This window comes from Mauremys reevesii, linkage group 1, assembly GCF_016161935.1.
Source record: "Mauremys reevesii isolate NIE-2019 linkage group 1, ASM1616193v1, whole genome shotgun sequence".
Taxonomy (NCBI): Eukaryota; Metazoa; Chordata; order Testudines; family Geoemydidae; genus Mauremys; species Mauremys reevesii.
Window position 1 is genome coordinate 209,848,928 of NC_052623.1, and position 20,862 is coordinate 209,869,789.

The 20,862-nt window shown below is 46.6% G+C and overlaps 1 protein-coding gene across 5 annotated transcripts in view; it reads right to left on the reverse strand.

Moving 5' to 3' along the window:
- The window catches only part of GSK3B (glycogen synthase kinase 3 beta), a 245,147-nt gene that overhangs the window by 153,173 nt on the left and 71,112 nt on the right, over positions 1-20,862 (reverse strand). For 3 of the 5 annotated variants that reach the window (XM_039535612.1, XM_039535629.1, XM_039535597.1), the window contains exons 1-2: positions 3,438-3,561; positions 1,900-2,093 (exon numbers count right to left, since the gene is read on the reverse strand). In XM_039535612.1, the coding sequence (XP_039391546.1) occupies positions 1,900-2,093; positions 3,438-3,546 (303 nt within the window). In that variant the 5' untranslated portion in view covers positions 3,547-3,561. Of the gene's footprint in view, positions 1-1,899; positions 2,094-3,437; positions 3,562-20,862 lie in introns of those variants that run through there. The other 2 variants (XM_039535606.1, XM_039535621.1) reach the window with 1 other exon arrangement.

Genomic DNA, 20,862 nt, shown 5'->3' on the forward strand with positions numbered 1-20,862 from the left:
AGGAACTTTGTCACATGATTTATAAAGAAAATATGAGATCACTTAACTGTTACCACTGCTAATGTCTTAAGAGTTTGACCCACAGAAACTAGCACTCTGGCCCAAATTCTGACTTTTAAGCCCAGTGAAACTCCAGTAAAGTCCATGAGAATGCTCAAGCTGTAAGGCAGCAAAGAATTTGGTCCGATGTACTACCTTGCATTTTACAATTATAACATTTGCAGTGGTAATAGTTAACTGGCCTCCCTTGAAAAGGCACAGAAAGAGGATTGTAATACCTCTCTCTCAAAACAGACTAGCTCCACCATTTACCTAATCCCCATCCATAGAATTCTCTCTTCATTGCCCTCACAATACACCGCATGCCTTCCGAGGCCAGCCATTACCAGATGTGTAAAAGGCTGAGGAATGGCACTCTGGTAGACAGAAGAACAATACAAGAAGTTACATTTCTGGTTTCTCACTCAGAAGAGTTAAAACAAAATACTTTAAATGAGTGCATGTTTCCTTATATAGATATATCCTTCTATCCCCCTTTTCTGTGTGCTTGCCTGTCTCTGCCTACTCAGTGCCATTCAGGTTTGCTGATGCCATTACTGGTAACAACCGTGTTGCAAGACCTGAGAAAGAGCATGTACGTGAGCTCTGGCAAAGCAGTCCATGAGAGTGATGTCATAATGATATGACAGGAAACCAGACGTACAACCACCAACAATGAAAATGACTATACACGAAGTGCTGCCAAATGCACAAACTAACTTGGGAAAAAACAAGACAGACAGACTGGGTTGGGGGAATCAATCTGAGGTATTACTACTTGTTACAAATAGGTGTCCAACTTTAAGATGAAAATTTGATTTTCAAATTGACCATTTCTCTTTAACTTGCACCTTTTGCTTATATTTGGTCTTGGAAATCTTTGTATCTGGACCATGCCAACAAGATTCACAGTAATCCTATCCCTATATACCATCTCTAGATGCTCCTAATGTCCAGCAACACTGGCCTCAAGATGCTGTACCTGGGCTCTGAGAGCCACGAGCTGCTTGCATTGGGTGCAGACATACACCACTTGACCACAAAGCAAGTACTCTGTGCAATATAAGACCACCTGAAAAGAGCTCTGTCTCTTTCACCAACACAAATTGATTAAATAAAAGATATTACCTCACCCATCTTATCCCTCTGATATCATGGGACCAACACAGCTGCAATACTTGGAACAATATACTGAGTGGCACCTATCCTGATTAATCCACTGTTTGCCTTCTCCCTCCATAGTTAGGATGCATTTAAACTGAGTAGAGATAGATTAACTTTGTGTGTTTTCTTATTATTAATACTGAGGTTTAGATAGACTAAGTAAGTAAATTTAGATGTTTAATTTCCCTTAGCGCCTAACTCCCACCGAGTCCCAACTCCCCTGTGCTCATTCTGTCTACCGCCTTCTCACCTGGTGTGGGGCCTCTCTCACTGCTTGAGAAGGGCCCTCCACACACAGCCTAGCTTTGTAGATATAGCTATCTAGAACAAAGCTCAGTGTCCCCCATCCTCTCCCACTTACTTATTTACTAATGATCAGGACAGTTTCCTCATGTCAAAAAATACTTTTAACGAAGAACTTTTCCCTATTTCCCCTGGTTAATTGTTTGCTACTGGAACCCAACCTAGGACCACAAATACTTTGATACAAGAAATGTGACTAACACCTTCAAATTAGGGACTTCAAACTTCTTCCTATGCACAAAGCAAAATAAAATTATGACGACAGTGATTCACATTACAATATTCTGTCTATATACACCAATGAAAAGGAAGCCACCAAAGAACCTGCAATCAGAAAGAGCAGAAATACAGGAAAAATTTTAAAGAACAATCTAGGTTTCATATAAATCTCACCTTAAATCTTTTGTCCTGAAGAACTTTCTTAATGGCCACAAGCTCTCCTGAATCGCAGAGTTTGGCTTGATACACAACACCAAAAGATCCGTTTCCAATCACCTTGGTGTCTGTATAGCTAACTTCTTGTGGTCGATCTGGACCCTGTCCAGGAGTTGCCACCACCGTAGTCACTTTGCTGCCATCTTTATCTCCTGGAAAAGCAGAGAACATTGAGTTACGATACGTGCGTGAGTGAGACTATCAGATAATCACTGAAGACAGAGCAATTTTACTCAGTTTTGAACTATCTTAACATGACAGGGAAGGGAAAGGAAACCATGCAAAGAAAAATGTAATATACTGTTTGGCACATATTTAGTGAGATAGAAATTGGTACTCTGGTACATTTAACTTCTTCCATGCAATACAGTTTGTTATTTATATTGCTGAAACAAACATCAATCCACTTCCCAATATTTTACTGTAACTACCGCAACCAAATTGCCAATTTAACCAGTAGAGCAAGAACTCTTTCCTTCAAACATATATATCTAGCTACAAACAACAACTTTGGAAGTGCTTGTCACAACTCCACAGTTAAGGCTGCAATCAGCAATCCATTAAGAGCCTAAAACCTTGTCTATACTGGGGAGTTCAGCCCTCAGCATCCAGACACCAGTTTAGCTGCACCAGTACAACCCCACTACCATAAGCAGCAATGGTGGAGTCTGTCTAACTCCATTTAAAACCAGATTAAGCTGCATCTATACAAACTAAAGTTTATCACAACTTGACCTACCTAAACTAGGCATTTGCACTGCTTCACTTACACTGGTGGCTAGCTACCAATGAGCATAACCGAGATAAATTCCCAATGCAAACAAAGCCTTATTTGACAAAATGCTCCTTCTCACCCCCACACTTTTAATAGGAACAAGCTAGCCCTATACATTTTGTAGTCACTTTAGCTTAAGAAAAATAATTTTTATGAAGTTTCAGATGTGTTTTTCAAATCCGCAAGATGTGTTATGATTCTTTGATTCCCTTCCCTCAGAAACTGTACCATTTCTAAAATCCACAAATTTACATACTCATGCATAACATATGTATTAGAAACATGTTTTTTAAATAGTAAAGTTATTCATAGTGTTCATAGTTATTGGATTACTGTCAGCAAAGCTGTGTGTAAAAGTTTACACGTTGTTTTACACTCTTCAAACGTTCAGCTCTAAAATCAAATGCATAAACACATAACTGTCTCAGGTATGAGTCAGTTTCTTTAAAGTCCCAGAAGACATTGAAGTGGTGAATAAGCCTCTATCCCTACCTTTAGCTCCCTGTGTACTGGAAAGCTGCTAATTCTCCAGGGTCCCTGAGCTACCCGGTTATCCCCTTCAGTTCTTGCTACCTTACAAAAGTTCCTAACTCTGCAGGATACCCTAACTCCCCTTCTTTATAAGGTAGTGAGAGGTAAGATGGACGGACAATCTAGTAGCTCAAGGACCCAAGCAGTAAGCATGACCCTTTTAAAATGTGAGTTTGAAAAGTCCATTCACCTGTGGAAGTAACAATCTCTTCCAGGCAAGTACCACCAATTTCTGCAGAATCTAGCTTTCCTTTTTCACTGCTACTACTGAGAATCCTGTGACCAGCAGCAGCCCACATACAGAATCAGGTCAACATCACTGTCTTGGGAATGAATGTTATTTCTCCCTGTCAGCAGTCAAAAGGGGCAAGAACACACATGAGGTTTCAAAATGATCAGCTCACCTACTAGCCAAAGGCTAGAAGAGATGGAACCACTAAGCAAAGTCTTCAGACAGCACCTGTGTTCCCTCTAAGCTGCACTGTTGCACAGCTGCCCAGCAGTTAATCAAGTGGCACGCACTTCATTAGCAGAGCTGCACACATCTGGCAATGTGTGTTCAGGTGCCCCTCCCGCCGCAGCTTTGCAGCCACGTTGCTCCTGCCCTCTGCCTTGGAGCCCTGGCCAACAGCTTCCAGACACTCGTGGTTGCTGTGCAGAGTTGGGGGGGGCACAGATTGGGGGGGGGACTACTGATGTTAGGGTGTCCTCCTCCCTGCCCATGTTCCCCATCTCTGCAGAGCCGGGAAAGGGGGACAGGGCTCAGGAGCAGGAGAGCAGATGTGGTCTAAACAAGCCTTCCGGCGGTGAGTGAGTGCCTTAACGAGACGGTGCATGGTGTCTCAGTCTTCCCCAGCAGCCAGGGCGCGCGCACGCACACTTACTTTCACACTCGCCTCCCAACACATACTTCTGTTGTTGCTGTTGTTACTTCTTGGTACTTCCTGCAATGCACATATAGTCTCTCTAATTTTATTGTTTCAAAGTGTGTTTTTTAGTTTTTTGACTGGTCTGTGCATTTCTTAATTTTTATTTATCTCTTATGCTTAAATTCAATTATTTGAGTAGTGATTTCTAAAATGCCTAACCTGTCCTGGCTGGAATAATTATCCCTATGGTAACTTTTTTTTTTTTTTTTTTTAAAGACTTGATGGCTTCTAGCACACATCCAACAAAAATATCTGTGGCCATGGGGTACCAGGAACTGAAGCTAGCATTGCAGTATAGCATAATATGTTTTAAACATAGATATTTACATGCTGAGATTGCATCCTATACTGACCAAAGTTTTTGGCAGGGAATCAGGCTCACTGCGTACTCAGCTGTCAGGGTCCTGAGCCCCAAAGAGATCCTGGCTTTCCAGGGACAGCTCATCACTGTTCATCATCTGAGGACTCTTGGTGCTCATCCTTGAGGTATCGAGGAAGGCAGCAGAGTGGGCAGCAGAGTCCACAACCTGGTAGGGTTCAGTAGTGGTGTAACTGATCAAAATCCTGTGTAGTTCCTCAAAAACACACAGATCACATTTCCACTGCGGTACCTTTTCCTGGCATCCTTGGTTTTAATGTATAGTACATTCTCCTCAGCTATTTGCTTTATTATCCTGCACTAGTTGGTGTCCCAGTTGAGAGCCCTCATGGACCTCTACTTAGCAGTGTCCACAAAAAGAGCTTTATTCCATTAGCTGGCTGCAAGAGCTTCCTGCACCGATGCTTCTCCCCCAGTGGTAATGAGATCCAGGATTCCCGCATGGCTCCAAGAGGCTGCTGGAGGCATGTTGTAAGGCTTCTGGAGTACTACTGCAGCAATGCTGATATACTCAAATCCAGGAGCAAATAGGCCAATTTTGGCACCATGCCAGTTTTTAAACACAGGAGGAGGCATCCAGTCAGCGTGACATCAGAACAGTGGAGGGTACACAGGTAAACAGACATGTCAGTAATGGATGCCTACATAGCTGTGTGGGATAGCAATTGGAGGACTGCTAAAGTAGAGCACAGCAGTAGTGTATGAATACAAACAATACACCAAACTAACTCAATTTTTATCAAAATTTAGTTACTTTGAAAGAGGACTCCAGAGTTCATAATAAATGCAGAGTCAGTGCGCTATAATGAATTGTGTCACAGTGCACTTAATCTGGTTTAAAAAACCCATGTACCCAAGCCCTAGGAGATATCCCATAATCTATTACATGAAAAGGAAAAAGAAAAAGTGGAATGAAGCCAGGAAAGGAAAGAATATAATAAAAGTGAGAGTTAAGTCACTTTTAAAAAAAATTAAAAAACAGAACGCTGATTGACAATATGCCATCAAATACAGGACAATCACCACACAGTTTTTCTTTTAAAACGGCGGGTGGGAGGGGGGGCACAAGTACTTTTCATCCTGGCTAGTAGGCTGAAGTCCTGAGGTTATCTGGTAAATTTTTCAAACTTTGCTATTAAAATTTTGGAGTAGAAGGGAACTGTTTTATAGACAAGCCAGTTAAACTCTGAAGCACTTAAATGTTAAACAGACTGAAAGCAAAGTGAGCAGGATTTAACGAAAGCTGTCAGGAGACCTGTCCAAATGCCTCTTCTCAGAGCTGGCGCTCTCTCTGCCAGCAGAAACTCTCCTGGGGCACTCCTTCACCAGATATCTGGGCAACAAAAGCTGGATTTAAAGAGCATTACCCACAGGTCCTTGGCTACCTGGCTAGCGCGCCCCCCCCCCCAGAACTGATAGGGTCAGGTACTAGAATCTATTCAGATCCTTGAAATTCTCCTTGGACTACAAGAAAACTGACTCATAATTGTACCCACTGAGTGCTTAAAAATGTAAGCACTAAAGTAGTTAGTTAGCTCAGCTAAGAGCTATTGTGCCTCTACCCGCTTATATTTTAAGGAGATCCAAGGCAGCCTAGACTCCTTTTTCCTTGTATTTCTTTTTATAAAAACCTAGGAATTTCCTCCACAAAAAAAATTTGTAAATCCCTAAAGTAGTTCCACTGGTTAATCTACAAATGCATAGTAAGAACTTTACAGTCACAAGCACTAAGGATTAGTAAATATGGACATGATCAGTACAAGTAATTATAAACATTCCACTACCCTTCCAGTTCATCAGTGTTGCCTATCTTTAAAAATTCACCTAACACATTTCACAACCTTGACTCTGACCATAATACATATTTACAAACTCAGTATATACACATTATTTATTTATAATGAGATAGCACCAGGAGTCCACAATGCATTAGCCACTGTATTCATCATATACTTTCCATAGCTAAATATTTAGTTGAACAGTACATGCAGGACCATACAATATTTGTACGTGTGTCCTAGTCTTAGTTAGGGCCTGAGCAGCAAGATTTGACTCTTTGCATTTGACAGCTAATCAGCCTTTAAACGGAATTTACCTTTTAAAAAAGAAAAAAAATGGAGATATACCCATCTCCTAGAACTGGAAGGGACCCCAAAGGGTCATTGAGTCCAGCCCCTGGCCTTCACTAGCAGGACCAAGTACTGATTTTGCACCAGATCCCTAAGTGGCCCCCTCAAGGATTGAACTCACAACCCTAGGTTTAGCAGGCCAATGCTAAAACCACTGAGCTATCCCTCCCACATGGCAAATACTGGTTTTAAACCCAGAATAGATGGGAAGCTACTAAGTAGGGAATGGCTTTTACAAGTACTAATTCTTCTCAGAAGGTTTCACCACTATGTGCAAGTTGTGACTTGTAGTAATGAAAACAACCAGCATTATACCAAACTTGGACTTAATGAGAAATTAAGTACTTTATTCTGTACTTCTCTTAGGCACTTATGTCAGCAACGCTTTTGTCAGTCAGGAGTGGGGAAAAAAAACAACTCTGACTGACAAATTTTGCCAGCATAAGCGCTCGTATGCACAGCGCTATGCTGGCGAGAGAGATTCTCCCACCAACATAGCTATCGCCACTCTTTGAGCTGGTTTTATGATGTCGGCTGTAGAGCTCTCTCCCGTCAGCATAACATGGCTACATGAGCACTCTTACAGCAGCACAGCTGTGTTGCTGTAAGCTTGTAAGTGTAGACGTGGCCTCAGTGTTATACTCATTGGTCCTTGGAAAGCATTTGTCCTAGAAGCACACAATACATCTTGAGGCCTTTGAATGCAAAATGCCTATAAGAGAACTAAAATACTTAAATTATTTCTTCTGAAAAAATCTAAAGAAAGGACCAAACCTCCAAATACCAAGCAATGTTCAAAGCATCTCACACCCGCAGGGAAAGAGTCCACAACAATGTGAAAGAGGCTACTTTCTAGTAGACTGAAGTGCTAATGGCAGAATGGCCCGTCTTTATTGTAACTATGTGAGACTGCACAACTCCCTCAATCGTAAAATCGAACTACAGCTAAGCAAATAGCCTTTTTAATATCCAGAACATGTGCATGGATGGGAAACTGGTACCGCTCTATGTTTATACTACTTTGCACTTCTGCTGCACTTTTCACCTTAAGCCCTCAAAGGACTTTTCAGTGATGCTGTAAGGTTAGTACCTGTGAAGCATCACACAAAGTCAAATGCAGAACTGGAAATAGAATCTAGAAGTCCTAACTGCCAACTGCTCTGATCTTTACTCCTTGCTCCCTATGTTTCAGTCACTAACACTACTGATCCCTGCTTTCAAGGTACTGACTGAAGGTATCTTCTTCAGGTATCTCCTCCTGGGAAAAGAGAACAAGCTATAGCTCTATTAAATGCTATTTTAATCCATAAATCCATTTTGCAATGTGTCCTGATGACAACTTGAGACTTATTTTACCATTTAATCTCTACCAAAGTTCTCTATCAAGACCCTTTCAAGCTGAATATTAACCCAACTTCACACATACATAAAAGATAAGGTATTTCAGTGCCTGCTCTGTTACACAACTCATGTAAATTGAGATAGTCAAATATCGACAGTTACTCCCAGTGAAACATTTCTGAGTTTTAGGAACAAAAGACAAGCTTCTAGGAAGCTTATTGCAACAGGCTGGATCACAGAAACCCCCTTGGGAACTGCCAAATGATATGCCAAGACTACTTCTGCCCCTGCTTTCCCTGCCAGCTTGGGACCCCAGCACCCTGTCTTGCTCAGCCAGACACGCCCGTCTGCTCCAACACAGACCCAGGGTCTGAATTACTTGCTCCAAAGCTGCAGACTTAACTGAAAGCAGATGATAGAAGTGTTCTTGTCTTTAACACTCAGATTCCCAACTCCCAATGGGTTCTAAACCCAAATAAATCTGTTTTACTCTTTATAAAGCTTCTCCCCAGGTATTAATACATACTCTGGGTTAATTAATAAGTAAAAAGTGATTTTATTAAATAGAAAAAGCAGGATTTAAGTGATTCCAAGTAGTAACAGAAAGAACAAAGTGAATTACCCAGTAGAATAAAATAAAACATGCAAATCTAAACCCAATACAGTAATACAACTAATTATAGGTAAAATCTCACTCTTAAAGATGTTTCAATAAGTTTCTTTTCTTAGACTGGACACAATCCTTTCCCCGGTACAGCTCTTGTTCCAGCTCAGGTGGTAGCTAGGGGATTCTTCATGATGGCTCCTCTCCCTTGTTCTGTTCCACCCATTTATATATATTTTGCATAAGGCGGGAATCCTTTGTCCCTCTGGGTCCCGACCCCCACCCCCACCACCTCAATGGAAAAGCACTAGGTTAAAAATGGATTCCAGTTCAGGTGACATGATCACATGTCACTGAAAGACTTCATTACCCACTTGCCAGCATACAGGTATACAGGAAGCCTTACAAGTAAACAGAGCCATCTACAGATAATTGTCCTGGTTAATGGGAGTCATCAAGATTCCAAACCACCATTAATGGCTCACACTTTGCATAATTACAAAAGGCCCTCAGTTATATTTAATATTTCTACTTTTAGATACAAGAGTGATATATTTATACAATTAGGATGATGAAACTCAGTAGATTATAAGCTTTGTAATGATACCTTACAAGAGACCTTTTGCATGAAGCGTATTCCAGTTACCTTACCATACTTTCATAAAATAATATGGAGTGCAACGTCACACTTACATTTTTTGCAAACATTTCTCCAGACGAGACACTATGAAAGATTTATTTGGTTGTTTGTCAGGACTGCTCTCCCATCAACTCTACTGCATGACTCTGGAAGAAATCCAGAAATATTTGCCCTATGTTCCTTCAGCTGTTCAGCTCCTGACCAACCAATTTCACTACTTTTCAGGGACTTTCCTTGAACAAGCATCGGAACAAGTTTGGGAACCACTGTACTATGAATACCCTTCATGTATTCATAGTACAGTGGTTCCCAAACTTGTTCCAACGCTTGTTCAGGGAAAGCCCCTGGCGGGCCGGGCCAGTTTGTTTACCTGCCACATCCGCAGGTTCGGCGGATCGCAACTCCCAGTGGCCGCGATTCGCTGCTCCAGGCCAATGGGAGCTGCTGGAAGCTCTTTATCACCTTAAACTGTGTGTAAATGTGCCTCCTCTTTTCTCTTCTTTCTACACTGGAAGGCAAACGTGAGAAGCCAGCAGGTTCTCTCCACCTGCTCTCATCCTACTTTGTGTCCTCTGAACTCTGTGTGCTACTCTGAAGCATGACAAGCAGAGGAGTTTGTGAACAGAAGCTTGAAGGCCTCACTTACTTCCTCTTTCATTCCACCCATATTTCAATTCCCTTTCATAGAGACATACTGGCTCCTTCCTCTCTGTTCTCAGACAGGCTGCTTATCTGTTCTAAAAGAAAAACTCAATCAACTCCACATTGCACCATCTCTATACTCCTTGAGAGGTCTATTTAAATGCCTGGCACCTTCCCTCTCTTTAATCCAATTCCCCCTTTAATCCCCTCCAATCTGGCTTTCATCCTCCCCATTAAAAAATGTCCTCACTAGAATCACTAATTCCCGCTTCTTTTTTAAGTCTAAGAGGTCTTTTCTCTATACTCATGCACCTCAATCTGCTGGATGCCTGACAGTCAACAAGCCACTTCTCCTGAAGACCTTGGGCTTGTGACTCCATCTTTCCCTTTGACATTCTCCTGTAACTGCTCCATCAACTTCTTTTTCTCCTCTACAACTGCTCTGCGTCCCCCAAATCATTCATATGGTGGTTTGAAGTGAAGAGACAAATTGGCATGCACCCTCTTTAGTTCTTGTCTGGATTAGAATCCCATGCCTGGATAGGTCCTTTTCCAATTCTCTTGAATCCTGCTTAAGTCTCTCCCAATGAGCAACAGGGGTGAGGGTATGGCTACACTGACGATTTGCAGCGCTGGAAAGCCTACACCAGCGCTGCAATTAGTAAGTGGCCACACCTGCAGGGCACTTCCAGCGCTGCAACTCCCTGGCTGCAGCGCTGGCCGTACACCTCACTCAGCATGGGGAATAAGGATTCCAGCGCTGGTGCTGCAGCGCTGGTCATCAAGTGTGGCCACACACCAGCGCTGTGATTGGCCTCCAGGGTATAAGGATGTATCCCAGAATGCTTTTATAAATTACTCTCTTTGTTTTGTTATGCAGCCTCTTTGTTTTGTTGTGAACGAGTTTGCGGAGCTCTCCGTTGCTGCTTATCTAAAAAACAAACAGAGCTCCTGTTTGCTGTGATCATCTGTACCTGGCTGTAAACAATCAAATGAGAGGCAGGCAGGGAGCGAATGAAACAGCGGGGAGGGGAGTCGTGTTGGCTGCAGGCTGTTTGCAATTAAGAATTAAGACTAAGGGGTCGGAAAAATGTTCTGATTTTTCAAGGCAGGAAGCTAAACACACAGTGTTGGCTCCAAAAATCCCCTCTCTCTCTCCCCCCGCTCCCTGTCACACTAGACCCCACTCCACCCCCCTCTTTTGAAAAGCATGTTGCGGCCACTTGAATGCTGGGATAGCTGCCCATAATGCATCACTCCCAACAGCGCTGCTAATGCTGCAAATGTGGCCACACACCAGCACTGGTAGCTGTGAGTGTGGCCACACACCAGCGCTGCTCCTACACAGCTGGATGACCAGCGCTGCAAACTACCAGCGCTGCAAACCGTAAGTGTAGCCATACCCTGAGAAAACAACCTTTTCATGTCACAAGCACTTCTATACAATTCAGCTCAATTGCTTACACTTGGAGCTGTTTTGAATTTTGGTTCATTTGATCAAGCATTAGTCAATGTTTCAGAAGAAGAATATACAGATGTAACATTTAACTCAAATACCTTGAGGTGTATTTTTGTTTGGAGGGCCAGCTTCTCAAGGAACATTGGGTGAGATTTTCAAAAGCACCTGAGTGATTGCCATTGACTTTCAAGAGGACTTTTGCTCTTAAATCACCTACACAATCTGGAAGACTGCTCTTGCTCTGCCTATCCATCCCCCAGAGCAAGGGTGGAGGTAAGGAGGCAGACCATCCTTGTGATCTGCTACATTTCGACAAAAAAATTGTTGAATCTAATAGATTTGACAAAACAATTTGCTCGGCCAAATTGGCATTTTCCGATGAAACAGTTTCAGTGGAAAATTTCTGAGCAGCTCTAGTGCTTATGCACTTTTCTTGACTGTAGTGGCAAATATAGGGGAGGGATGCACTAAGGCTTAAAGTTACTGTCAAGAATTGCTGATACAGAAAACAGATATCAAAAAGCACCTTCCTCCCAAAATGTGGGCAGAAAAGGCGATACTCCTTCCTCCAGCACTAAAATCCTAATAATGTCTCCTAGATGCCAAAAGCCAAACACAGAATTCCAATACCTTCATAGGCTGCCAAAGCTGTATCTAAACCAGGGGTGGGCAAACTTTTTGGCCTGAGGGCCACATCAGGGTTCTGAAAGTGTATGGAGGGCCAGGTGTAGTGTATTAAATTGCTACACCTGTAGCATATTAAATTGCGCCCTGTAAGAATGTGCTACTTACAGTGTACTACTTAGGGCTGCCTGTCCTGGTGCTCTGTAAGTAGCAAATTCTGAGGGGGAGAAATTTAATATAGACTACACCCGGCAGCTCTCGCAGCCATGCTGCCCAGCAGGAGCTCGCAGCCCCACCACCCAGAGCGCTGACAGCACGGCAAGCTGAGGCTGCAGCGGAGGGGCCGGGGACTAGCTTCCCCAGCTGGGAGCTCAAGGGCCAGGCAGGACGGTCCCATGGGCCGGATGTGGCTCATGGGCCATAGTTTGCCCACCTCTGATCTAAGCCCTCAACATCTCTTGCAACTTGACAACTTCTAAAGAGTAGTGTTGTGCATTTTCAATACATAAATCTATAATGCACAGACAACTGAAAACCTGGGGCTGCCTAAAATAAATTTAATGTAGAAATAAACACCACAATTATATTCTTAAAATCAGCTATAGTATCACACTGATAAGGGGAAGTGGATCAAAGAGTCAGAAACTCATTATGACTTTAATAAGACAGCAGCTCAACTGATTTTTATGGCGTTTGTCTTTTCTCAATCACTACATGCCATAGGAAGTAACAGTAAGTACATGGGTTGCCACATAATAATGAGCAAAACTGCAGGTAAGTAGATACTTGCCTCTTATCTGCCATACTCATTAAAATCAACATGCGGCACTTTTCTTCTGTCCTATAAATTGAGCAGCTGAAAATACCCGTCAAAAGACCATCCAGAAATAGGTCCAGGGATTCGATTATAGTCTCTGTTCTAGTCATTCCATTCAGTGCTGGAGTTCAGTTAGCCTCGTCAGTCATATAATTTACTCTTTGCAAGTTTAGTACTATATTGTTAGTGCAATATTGTTTGGGAAAGACGGGGAGAGGGGGAGGGTGTGTGTGTGTGTAGGGATAGCAACACTCTCATAATAAATTATTTAAATATCCACACTCCAGTCACAATAAGGCTTAACCTCAGAATACTGTCTTCCTTTTTACCATACAGATTGCCTCATTTTACACCATTAAGAAGCAATGATCAAGAGAAAACACACAACAGAACACCCACGATACAGTTCAGTCAGTTTTCTCCATCCTTCCCAGCATCAAAGAGTTTACTCTGAACCATCTCTCAGAAAATGAATGCCATAGAATGGCAAGTGTGGGCACAAGTTTTGCCTAGCTAGTTTATCCATCTGTCACTTAGCAGGAAAGACTTACTTCCTCAGCAGGGTGTATTATTGAGCAACAAGCAAATGCCTGTCTTTTTCTGAAACTTCTGCTTAGGACTTGAACCAACCTCCTCGCAACCACGAACAGCACATTTGGAGGACTCTCTTTGAGAAGGCGTCTCATAACAGAAGTTAATGCATATCCTAGATATTTATAGTATCACTGCAAACATAGACCAGCATAACTAATTCCCAGGCAAAAAGCTTTGCTGACCTGCAGCTAAGATTTAAAAAAAAAAAAAAAAAAAAAACTATTACTTCAAGAAGTAACCATAAAAGGAAAAAGTATTTTACTGACGAAATAAACGTTCACCTGAGAATTTAAAGTTGCAGTTCTAGTTCAGAAAGGACAGTTACCTGTTCCGTAACTAGCGTTCTTCGAGATGTGTTGCTCATGTCTATTCCACAGTAGGTGTGCGTGCTCGCCATGTGCACCAGTGCCGCAAGTTTTTCCCTTAGCAGAACCCGTAGGGGGAGCGCTGCTGCGACCCCTCGAGTGGCGTCTCTATAGCGCACTATAAGGGGAGCCACACACTCCCCACATCCTCAGTTCTTTCTCGCCAGACCAACTCCAACAGAGGGGAAGGAGGGCGGGATGTGGAATAGACATGAGCAACATCTCGAAGAACACGAGTTACGGAACAGGTAACTGTCCTTTCTTCTTCGAGTGCTTGCTCATGTGTATTCCACAGTAGGTGATTGCAAGCTATGTCTGATGGAGGCGGGTAGGAGTTTACAGATTCCCTGGCTGAAGCACAACTCTACCGAAACCAGTGTCATCCCTGGCATGGGAGACAATCACATAGTGTGACATGAACGTGTGTACTGAGGACCAGGCAGTGGCTCTACAGATGTCCTGGATAGGGACATGGGCCACAAAGGCAGCCGATGAGGCTTGAGCCCTTGTCAAGTGCGCCCTCACGATAGGTGGTGCAGGGACCTCTGCTAGGTTGTAGCATGTGTGGATGCACAATGTAATCCACCAGGAAAGCCTCTGGGTGGAGATCGGTTGACCCTTCATGTGCTTGGCTGAAGCAACAAAGAGTTGCGAGGACCTGCAGAATGGCTTAGTCCGATCCAGATAAAAAGTGAGCGCCCTGCACACATTGAGCATATGGAGGCGGCGCTCCTCATTAGAGGCATGAGGTTTGGAGCAGAGGACAGACAGAAAGATGTCCTGCCCATGTGAAAGGTGGAGACCACCTTAGGGAGGAATGCAGGGTATGGGCGGAGCTGCACCTTGTCCTTGTGAAAGACTGGGGGGGAGGTGTCCACAGGTCAGGGCCCTGAGCTCCGAGACCCGCTGGGCTGATGATGATAGCCACGAGGAAGGCTACCTTCCATGAAAAGTGAGACCATGAGCATGTGGCCAAGGGTTCGAACAGAGGCCCCACGAGGCAGGACAACACCAAGTTTAGATCCCACTGAGGAACAGGTGTTCTAGCATACGGAAAGGCCCGGTCTAGCCCCAGGAGGAAACGCCTGGTCATGGCATGGGAGAAAACCGAGCAGCCCTGGACCAGGGGATGGAATGCCAAAATAGCGGCCAGGTGCACCCTGATGGAGGAAGGCGCCAGGCCCTGAGTTCTAAGGTGGAAGAGGTACTCAAGGATAAGCTGGAGCAGGGCAGCCATTGGGGAAGTACCCTGCTCACCCGCCCACCTAGAGAACCTGGACCACTTTGCTAGGCAGGCTCGGTCCGTGGATGGCTTCCTACTTTCCAGGAGGAAAGGCCTGACCCCTTCAGAACACCTTGCCTTCTCTGCATCTAGCCACTGAGCAGCCACGCTGTCAAATGGGTGGAGGAGGCGGCCCTGGTCCTGTGAGTGTAGGTCCGGGCGGAGCGGCAACGGCTGCGGAGGGGCCACCAGCAAGCCCAAGAGGGTCCCGTACCAATGTTGCCGGGACCAGGCCGGGGCATTCAGGATGTGCGCCTTGTCCATTTTCACTTTCTCTAGGACTTTGCCTATAAGGGAGAACGGGGGAAAGGCACAGAGGAGCTGACCCAACCATAACAGAAGGAAAGCATCATCTGAGATCGCATTCCTCCCCACCCCCCTCTGGAACAGAACTGGTGGCAACGCCAGTTCTGTCGGGTCGCAAACAGGTCTACTTGGGGAGTGCCCCATGCTCAGAAGAGCTGGTGAGTGACCTCTGAACGGAGCGACCACTCGTGTTGGGAGGAGAAAACCCTGCTCAAGCGATCGGCCTGTGTGTTCACGACACCCGGCAGGTGGAAAGCCTTCAGGAAGACGTCATGGGCTATACAGAACTCCCACAGGATGAGGGCTTCCCGGTAAAGGGCCGAGGACCTCGTTCCACCTTGCCTGTTGATGTAGAACACCGCAGCGGTGTTGTCTGTGAGTACTCTGATCACCTTGCCCTGCAGTTGTGAGCTGAACGTCACACCGGCTAAGCATATTGCCCTGATATTTATGTGAAGGGACAACTCCGAGGCCGACCACACCCCCTGGGTTTCTGGAGTTCCCTACGTAGGCCCCCCCAGCCCAAGTCCAACGCATCAGACACCAGGTCTAGTGACGGGGTTGGGTCCCAGAAGGGAATTCCCTGGAGCACATTGGCCGGCCAGGACCACCATTGTAGTGAGGCGATCACCGGCACTGGTACCATGAGGACTTTGTCCAGCCTGTCCCAGGCCTGGGAGAACTCTGAGACCAGCCAGAGTTGGAGGGTCCTCATTTGAAGCCTGGCGTGGTGGACCACATACGTGCACGCCGCCATGTGGCACAGGAGCTACAGGCATGCCCTGGCCGTGGTGACTGGGAACTCCATAACCGAAGCTATGAGCTCCTTCAGGGTTTGGAACCTGCCCAGGGGAAGGGAGGCTGTGGCCCTGGAGGCATCCAGGAGAGCACCTATGAATTCTATGTGCTGAACCGGAACCAGCGTCGATTTGGCCTTGTTTACTAGAAGGCCTAGGTTGGCACACGTAGCCAATAGCAGCTCCACATGGTTCTGTACCTGGGACTGTGAGCTGCCCTTGAGCAGCCAGTTGTCGAGGTAGGGGAATATCTGTACCCCTCGGCATCTGAGGTAGGCCGCCACGACTGCCATACATTTTGTGAATACCCTGGGCGCAGTGCACAGGCTAAATGGGAGGACTGTAAATTGGTAGTGGTCCTGTCCCACTAGGAAGCGAAGGAAACATCTGTGCCCTTCGAATATATGGACATGGAAGTATGAGTCCTGAAGGTCCAGGGCCAATTACCAATTGCCAGGGTCCAGAGAGGGTATGATGCATGCCAGAGAGACCATGCAGAACCGGCATTTTATATTAACTGATTGAGGTCTCACAAATCCAGGATAGGCCTGAGCCCCCCTTTGGCCTTAGGGATCAGGAAGTAAAGGGAGTAAAACCTTTTTCCCCGGAACTCCCACGGAACCTTCTCCACAGCTCCCAAGCAGAGGAGTCGACCCACTTCCTACTGAAGCAGGGGTAAATGCGACGGGTCCCCCCTGCCTTCCAAGGGAGGGGGGTGGGAGAGCAGGGGTGAGACAAAATTGTAGCATGTAACCCTGGGAAATGGTGTTGAGGACCCAGTGGTCCGATGTTATTTGGGACCATTCCGCAAGGAATGCGCACAAAAGTGGTTGCTGAAGGCAAACTTTATTGGTAAGGAGGGACCTCTCAGGGGCCACCCAGGTACCCTCCTGCAACCAGTCAAAAACGCCTCTTGCCCTGCTGCTTGCCCCTCGAGGGCCCAGGCTGCGGGTCAGAGCAAGACTGCCTCTGAGGTCGCCTCTTTTGGGTCTTGGACCTCTTGTAGGCAGGCTCGTATTTTGGTTGGGGCACCAGGATGGCGTCCTGCGGCTTAGGCTTTTCCTTAGGTGTCCGAGGGTTTGCAGGGTAGTACATGAGTCCTTCATGCCATGGAGTTTCACGTCTGTCTGTTCTGCGAACAGGTCCTTGCCATCAAAGGGAAGATCCTGCATCACAGACTGTACCTCCATGGAAAGCCCGGACAGCAGTAGCCACGATGCCCTGCGCATGGACACCGCTGAGGCCATGGACCGAGCAGCTGTGTTGGCAGCATCCGATGCCACCTGCAGAGCAGCCTTTGCGGCAACGGCACCCTCCTCCACCAGCGCCTTAAAATCCTTCCTTTTGTGCTCTGGAAGGGAGGGCTCGAATTTCGGCAGCGACCCCCACAAGTTAAACTCATAACGCCTGAGGAGGGCTTGGTGGTTGGCCACACGGAGCTGGAAGCTGGCCGACGAAAAAAAGCTTCCTGCCAAACGAGTCCAGAATTTTAGAGTCTTTATTTTTGGGTGTGGGTCTTGGTTGACCTTGTCTTTCTCTATGATTCACGGACTCCACCACTAGGGAGTTGGGGGCTGGTTGGATATAGAGGTACTCGTGCCCTTTCGTGGGCACGAAATATTTGCGCTCTGCCTTTTTCGATATTGGTGCAAGGGAGGCCGGCATTTGCTAGAGGGTGTTGGAAATGTTAGCCACCTCTTCGTGCAGCAGGAGGGCCATTCTGCCCGGTACCGAAGAGGAGAGTACGTTGGAGGTACCCTCAGACTCGCTTTCTATATCCTCAGCTTGGAGTTGGAGACTCGACGCTACTCGCTTCAGTAGCTCCTGGTGAGCCCTGAAGTCCTCCTGCAGTGCAGAAGGGGGTGCGGCTGCAACCTTGTCATGCGGTGTGGGGGAGGGGACCGGTATGGGGCTGAGCACATCGGTCAGTGCCGCAGGATCCACCCCTTGACCGGACTCCTCATGCGGTGCTGAAGATCCATGACCCGCTGATCTATCCCTTGGAGGTCTGGATAGTGCGGCTGAGGGAGCCTCCGATGCCCCTGCTAACGAACGGGGTCCTTGCTGGGCATGTACGGGGGGGGGCCAGGGGTCCACTGGCTATGCTGTGGCACCGGCAGCACCAGCTGGTCAGGCTGAGTCGCAGGGGGCCGTGTGTGGGTCGAGGTTGGGGTTACTAACGACCTGTCAGTACCCTGGGAGCGGTATGACTGATAGTACCGTGGCAGACGTCATTCTCGGTACCGGGACTCCAACAATGAGGAATGATGCCACCCTGAGCTACTATGGCTCGAGACGCTGCAACGCCTGGGTCCGCGACAACGCGGAGCTGGTGATCCCCACTGGGAGTCGTGGGCATGGTGCCTCGAGGCGAGAGAGCTGGAGTGAGAACGGCGATGGCGTCCATGTCGGGAGCAGCTACAGTAGCTCCGATGAGACGGGGAGTGTCTACGGCGCCTGTGCCTGTCCTGCTGATACTCTTTGCTCGGCATGAAGTGGTGTCTGGAGCTCTGCTCCAAAGGCACCCAACCTGACAATCTAGAGGGTGATGAAAGCGGAGGCCGGAGACTGTGTCCTGACAGGACACTAAGCGGTGAGCAGTCCCGAGAGCGTTGCGTTGGCGTTGAGAGCTCGGGGGCGGCTTGCCCCTAGAGCCGGGTCCGGGTGCCAGTGGTGCCCCGCGTACCTGCAGGGTCATAATGTCTTTGGCTGCCTGCAGGGCTTCCGGCGTCGAAGGCATCCAGATATCCGGAGAGGCCTGAGTCGACGCAACTGGGCTGCTCCGCTTGACCTGAGTCGGAGCTCTAGAGAACCCGGGGGGGGAACTGGGGCTGCCCGACGCGGGTCTAGCCTCACTCCTGCTTTGTCTTGACACCTCTGAGAAGACAGGGCTTTTCTCTGCTTCTTAGAGGGGGAGCGGTGCTGGCCACCAGAAGGTGCTGGGGGATCATCGCACACCGAAGACGAGGTGCCCGGTGACGGATCTGCTCTGCGCATCAGAGTTGGGGCCAGTGCCAACTCCATGAGAAGGGCCCGAAGTCTGATGTCTCTTTCTTTTTTAGTTCTAGGTTTAAAAGGACCTACCGATCTTGCAGCGGTCACTGCTGTGGGATTCACCCAAGCAGCAGAGGCAGTCGGAGTGCGGGTGACTCCTGGGCATCGAACGCCTGCAAGACTCACACGATTTAAACCCTGGGGCTCGGGGCATGGCCCGGCCAGAAAACTAACTAACTAAGCTGAAACTTATTGATCTATCTAACACGGGTACTACTAACATGAAACGAGTTCTGGGATGAGCTGCTTATTATGGTGGTGCCTAAGGACCAACCACCTGAGGACCAACCACAGGGCTCCACTGTGACAAGCACTATACTAACAAAATAGTAGACAGTCTTATAGACAAGCCTGTTTATTCTGAATCTGCAGTACATACCTCAGAATTAATCTCTTGCTGCAGAATTAAACTCCAGAATCTCAGTTTATATATTTAAAAAAAGTTAACATTTATAGCTCTCATAGTTGCATTTCGCCATTAATAACCCTGAAAATGTCAACTGAGCACAACACAGTGAGATCTGCCCAAGCCTGCGAAGAGCCTGAAACAATAGCTCTGAAGAGGCATGAGCTGCCCCATTCATCTCAGTCAGGACCCATATTCCATTGGCATTTTGGAAAAATGCCACATGATTCTAGATTTTTGCTGTGGAATTCACCATTTTGCTCCAGCCAGTGCCTGACATTTTGTTTTCTGTCTCCTGCTGGGATTTGTTGCTCTCCAACTTTCCTGACAAGGGAGCAGTTACAGGATTACAGCACATGCTCCTTATAATGTTCCCAAAAAGCCAAGCAACAGGGGATCAGGGATGCAGAGCTAGGGTCCAGCTTGCAGCAGAAGGGAAAAGGAAGGTGACAATTCAGCAGGAAATATAGGCTAATCTGGTTGGGCTGCCCGTAATCCAGCAGAGCCACCAAAGCTCATGGAAACAATGAGATTTACTAGAGATCTATACAACAAGCACTACAGCTGTAACTATACCACTGTAGTGTAGACGGAAGGGAGTCTTCCGTCGCTGTAGTAAATCCACCTCTCCGAGAGGCAGTTGCTAGGTCTACAGAAGAATTATTCCATTGACTTAGCTTCATCTACATTTGACCTAACTACAGCACGCAGAGCAAATTTTTCATATCCCTGAGTAATGTAGTTAGGTCAACCTAAGGGCTTGGCTACACTTGCAGCTGTGCAGCGCTGGGAGTTAAAGCTGTCTTCATACAGCTGTGTAGGGAAAGTGCTGGAGTGTGGCCACACTGACAGCCACCAGTGCTGCAGTGTGGCCACATTTGCAGCATTTGTAGCGGTGTTGGGAGTGGTGCATTACGGGCAGCTATCCCAGCGTTCAAGTGGCTGCAACGTGCTTTTCAAAAGAGGGGTGTGGGAGTGTGACAGGGAGCGTGGGGGGGAGAGAGAGAGAGAGGATTTTTGGAGCCGACACCGTCAGCTCCCCGCCTTGCAAATTCCGATCACTTCCCCGACCCCTCATTCACTCTTAAATGCAAATAGCCTTCAGACCAGATAAGCAACTGCTCAACGGACTCCCTTCCCTCCGCCCCCTCCGTGCTGTTTCTCTCCTCAAGCAAACACTAGCTGTGGACATTCATCCCCCTGCCTGCCTCATTCACAGCAAACAGGAGCTGTGTTTGTTTTTTAGA